This window comes from Strongylocentrotus purpuratus, unplaced genomic scaffold (genome assembly GCF_000002235.5).
Source record: "Strongylocentrotus purpuratus isolate Spur 01 unplaced genomic scaffold, Spur_5.0 spur5_scaffold_3, whole genome shotgun sequence".
Taxonomy (NCBI): domain Eukaryota; kingdom Metazoa; phylum Echinodermata; class Echinoidea; order Camarodonta; family Strongylocentrotidae; genus Strongylocentrotus; species Strongylocentrotus purpuratus.
In genome coordinates this window covers 25,735,475-25,740,993 of record NW_022145609.1, presented here as the reverse complement: position 1 = coordinate 25,740,993, position 5,519 = coordinate 25,735,475, and the positions used below count along the sequence as shown (strand labels likewise).

Here is a 5,519-nt window from a genome sequence, read left to right as displayed (position 1 = left end):
GGACAATATTAAGTCGTTTTCGCTGTGCATGTGGCAATCATTACCTGCCGATTGTAGCTGGTAGATATTCAAATACTCCAAGGGAAATGAGGCTATATGTACGCTGTGCAATTTGCAATCGCTTGGAGATGAATTTCATTACTTGTTTGTATGCCCTACCTTTCGTTCAGACAGAAAATTGTTCATCGATAAATATTTTATTGAAAGACCAAATACACTGAAAATGGATCAGCTTTTTAACTCCAATAATGTACAAACACGTTTAAACTTAGTAAAATTCTGTCGAAAAATAATGCTTCGTTTTCATTAATTTAAGTATGTGCAAAAAACATGTTATGAGTTCAATATTAACTTTATTTTTCTCTTTTTTGTGTTTTATCAATTTATTAAATTGATATCAAGAATATTTTCAGTAATTCATTAATTCAGATATCAATTTACTGGTGCCAGTAAATTTCTTTTTAAATTGCTTCCATTAATTTCGTCATTAATTATCGTTTTAATTAATATTATCGTTTTGTTTTTGATTAATATTATTATCATCATCAATATTGTTATTATCATTATCATCATAATTTTTCTCACTATTGTCGATAGTGTTATTTTGTAAGGATTAACATCAATTGTATTTGTATTGTATATTTCACAGTGAATTGACAAATTCAAATTGTTTGTAAACTTCTCCAATACCCCAATGCTCATAGATAGCAGTACAGTACCTTGGCCTTGCGAGCCCTCATATCAATGTTGCAGCGTATGGCAATGACGATGGACCTACGTTTAATATTGTTTATTGGAAGCCTTTTCCTCCTTTTATCTCCTGACCTATTTCAGACAATTCTTGCCCAAGAACAATACGGTACGTAACAGACATTATGTAATGTGATTTTTGCTAGTTTATAAGGAGAATTTGGAAAATTGTACGGGCGCGCGCGGTCAATAATTACCGTGTTTACACAGTGATCCGCATCGAGCGTTGAAGCCCGGTTGAAGCGCGAGGGGGTTGAAGCCGGGTTGAAGCCACACATAGAAGCATCACTATCCTGGCTGTGTAGTAAAAGCTGTGCTTTTGATTCTCAACATTTCAAACACCACTGTACAAAACTCAACTGATTTCATTCAAAATCGGTACTTTAGTGACAATTGATGACACCTAAATAGCAGTAAAATACATTTTTTGTAACTTACTGATGTTAAAAAGAATAATTTAAAAATTCAAATTGTAAGTCTAGTGTCAAACTTTGCTTACAGCTGCATCGACATGATTGTGTAGAGTCTATGCGATATTGTGTGGTGTGTATATTTGTGTACGGGTCCAAAAATACCTGCCTCACAGCAAGCATGCAGTGCTAAAGGTCAATACGCATTAGCACTGACTCTCTATGCTTTGCTGGAGTGGTATGGGTTGAAGCCAGCAGTTTTATGTGTGATTAAACGGGATCCCAGTGCGGATTGAAGCCGGGTTGAAGCCGCCTTTTGAATCCACCCTAGACCTATATCGATATGCAGGGTTTTATGCTATCCTTTTTTTCCCTCTTCATTCTCCTCAACCATTTACCTATAGAATGCCAGATAAAGTTTTTTTAAATTGATTTTATCCATACATGGTCATGTCCAATTATTTCAAGCCAGGGGGCTAAATTCTCAGAAATCCCACTGAAACTTGCCTCATAGAATCAACACACGTTTCTATAGAATGTCCACGAACTCTGACTTATGACTGTTTCGGGAAACTGGACCCAGTTTAATCCTCTAGAAATCAAGAGAACTAATTGAATTTTCTTTCACAGCAATTTTGTTTTTCATTGTGTAGATGTGAGGCTTGTGGGAGGATACACTGCTGCTGAAGGTCGAGTGGAGATCTACTACCGGTCATCGTGGGGTACAGTATGCGACGATACATGGGCCAGCGACGAGTCACAGGTGGTGTGTCAGCAGCTGGGTTACTCCGGAAATGCAGAAACTCACGCCAAGGCTGCCTTCGGTGAAGGAACCGGAACAATCTGGTTAGACGACGTGAATTGTATTGGGGGCGAGACGTCGTTGTCATCGTGCACCCACCGCGACTGGGGAACCAACGACTGCAGTCATGCTGAAGATGTTGGGGTCACATGTCAGACCCCAAGTAATGGTAAGATTGCTTTAAAATCTAAAATCCTTAAACTGGATCCAAATTCCAAGTTTAGCAAAACCTGTATAGAAAGTCTGCCAAGGGGAGAACAAACGTAGTTGTTATTTGGGCGAGTGGTCTTTGTAGACAGGTTTACTTTAACATGTGTCACAATGAGAAACACCAGTGAAGGAATACAAGAAAAATGTCTTTATAAACAGGTGGTCTTTCTATACAGGTGATGGCTAAAGCAGGTTTGACTATACCCTTGTGTACCGGGGTAATAATAGGATTGCAGGCCCCTCAGAAAGAAAAGTATAAATACTGATGAGGCTACCCTTGGTAAACTAGACACATTATCGTTATTATCATTGTTATTCTTACAGCAAAACCTGCGCATAAAGACCAGTCAGGGAAGACTAGAAATGCAGCATCCATAAGCATTTAATTGTTGGCTATCATTCTTATTAATCTTTATCTCACCTGGCTCACCTGGCTTACTGCTCTACTCGAGTCTACATACCTGCCACCTACCGATAAAATACAGTATCCGGACACCTACCCTATAAACAACCTTCCCCGGATAACCACCCTCCGGATAACTACCCCCAGGATAACCACCCTCTGGGACAACCACCCCTCCGGATAACCACCCCTAGAAATAACCTAGAGGGTAGTTGTCCTAGAGGGTGGTTATCCTAGAGGGTGGTTATCCTAGAGGGTGGTTATCCTAGGGGTGGTTGTCCTAGAGGGTGGTTGTCCTGAGTGGTGGTTGTCCTGGGGGTGGTTATCCTAGAGGGTGGTTGTCCTAGAGGGTGGTTATCCTGGGGGTGGTTGTCCTAGAGGGTGGTTATCCTAGAGGGTGGTTATCCTAGAGGATGGTTATCCTAGAGGGTGGTTATCCTAGGGGTGGTTATCCTGGGGGTGGTTGTCCTAGAGGGTGGTTATCCTAGAGGGTGGTTATCCTAGAGGGTGGTTATCCTAGAGGGTGGTTATCCTAGAGGATGGTTATCCTAGAGGGTGGTTATCCTAGGGGTGGTTATCCTGGGGGTGCTTGTCCTAGAGGGTGGTTATCCTAGAGGGTGGTTATCCTAGAGGGTGGTTATCCTAGAGGGTGGTTATCCTGGGGGTGGTTATCCTGGGGGTGGTTGTCCTAGAGGGTGGTTATCCTAGAGGGTGGTTATCCTAGAGGGTGGTTATCCTAGAGGGTGGTTATCCTAGAGGGTGGTTATCCTAGAGGGTGGTTATCCTAGGGGTGGTTATCCTAGAGGGTGGTTATCCTAGGGGTGGTTATCCTAGGGGTGGTTATCCTAGAGGATGGTTATCCTAGAGGGTGGTTATCCTAGAGGGTGGTTATCCTAGAGGGTGGTTATCCGTAGGGGTGGTTGTCCTAGAGGGTGGTTATCCTAGGGGTGGTTATCCTAGAGGGTGGTTATCCTAGGGGTGGTTATCCTAGAGGGTGGTTATCCTAGAGGGTGGTTATCCTAGAGGGTGGTTATCCGGAGGGGTGGTTGTCCTAGAGGATGGTTATCCTAGAGGGTGGTTATCCTAGAGGGTGGTTATCCGGAGGGGTGGTTGTCCTGGAGGGTGGTTATCCTAGGGGGGGTTATCCTAGAGGGTGGTTATCCTAGGGGTGGTTATCCTAGAGGGTGGTTATCCTAGAGGGTGGTTATCCTAGGGGTGGTTATCCTAGAGGATGGTTATCCTAGAGGGTGGTTATCCTAGAGGGTTGTTATCCTAGAGGGTGTTTGTCCTAGGGGTGGTTATCCTAGAGGGTGGTTATCCTAGGGGTGGTTGTCCTAGAGGGTGGTTGTCCGGAGGGTTGGTTGTCCTAGAGGGTGGTTGTCCTAGAGGGTGGTTATCCTAGGGGTTGGTTTTCCGGAGGGTGGTTGTCTAGGGGGAAGGTGTTCTAGAACCATAAAATACATGTAGTTTTATATGCCCTTTTAACAGAAATGCTACCTATAGCAGCAGATGTGAACAGGTTCCAACAAATGATCCTCTATTTTGCTTTGTGCTGTAGTTTTTGCTGCAGCCCCTTTTGCCCGGCTGGGACATTTATTGTGGAAATACTGTCTTTTACTGATACCTGAGGGGTACATGCATGAATAGCATTTACATTAAATACAATAATCCATAGAGAAGATGGGAGGTCTAAATGGTTACATACTTACATTCCATTCCGTCTGCGCTTCTTGGGCTTGAAGAGACAATAATACATGAAAGACAGTCTAACGATTAACAATATATATATACAAAACATGTTGTACATTCAAAGGAGAAGACCTTTTTGTTAAAAGCACATCATTTTTCATGGAAACTACTTGGAATTTGAATCCGAATCATCAAGCTGTTCACAATGTTGGGTCTCTCTCTGCTTAATCTTTTTGTGGACTTCATCCACTCACTAATGAATGCCTAGAAATATTATTCCTTATTTTTCTTCTTCTCTCTAATAACAGTCAAGGGTAGTCGTTAAATAAGAACACAACACAAAAGAATATTTCTTTCTTTACTCTCAATCCCCTTTCAAAACTCAACAGTCCTCTTTTGGAGCGCACACATGGGTGGAACGGTGAACCTAATGAAATAAGACTTTGAATTTGTTTTCCAGTTACCGAGGGATCGCTAAGACTCGCTGGAGGAGCGACCCCGAATGAGGGACGGGTCGAGATCTACCACAAAAGCCAATGGGGCACTGTATGTGATGACAACTGGGATACTACTGATGCCACCGTAGCCTGCCGGCAGCTAGGCTACGCGGGAGTCGACGTATTAGTCGACGTATTACTCGACGGGGGTACCGGGTTGGGGCCAATCTGGTTGGATGAAGTGGCTTGTGATGGCCCGGAGGTTATGCTTTCTTCATGCTCCAATAGTGGTTGGGGAGTCCATAACTGTGTTCATTCCGAAGATGCAGGAGTGCGATGCTCATCCTCAGTCGGTAAGATATATGTAAACTTAAAGGGGAAGTCCATCCTGATCCTAAGTTACTTTCAATCAAAGCACAAAAACAAGTAAAACAAATCAGTAGAAGTTAAGGATAAGGATTTATGCATATTTAAAGTTGTAATTGATCAAAAGCAAATTGGCAACTCCATGACATATCTTTCTAGCTAGGATTTATCTTTCCATGAGATATCTTTTGTACATTGGGACCATGAACAGTACATGGTTAGAAAGTGAGGTTTGCTTTTGTCTCGCCTGCGTAGCAAAAAGTGAGACATATATGTAGGCGCCGCTTTTCCGTTGACGGCGGCGGCGTCAACATCAAAAACTTTACCTAAGGTTAAGTTTTTGAACTTTTAATATAATTTTGAAAGTATAAGTTCCTATTCAATGAAACTTAGACTGTAGGGTTATCAAGTATCTCCAATCGTATGAGGAGAATTTCAGGTCACAAAGTCAA

The 5,519-nt window shown here is 42.4% G+C and overlaps 1 protein-coding gene across 1 annotated transcript; it reads left to right on the top strand.

The window, feature by feature from the left end:
- Nucleotides 1-695: 695 nt before the first annotated feature.
- On the top strand, nucleotides 696-5,131 carry LOC105445124 (neurotrypsin-like). Its single transcript, XM_030995854.1, has 3 exons — nucleotides 696-859; nucleotides 1,814-2,131; nucleotides 4,725-5,131. The coding sequence occupies exons 1-3, from the start codon at nucleotides 745-747 to the stop codon at nucleotides 5,129-5,131; spliced, it is 840 nt and encodes a 279-aa protein (XP_030851714.1). The 5' UTR covers nucleotides 696-744.
- Nucleotides 5,132-5,519: the final 388 nt, after the last annotated feature.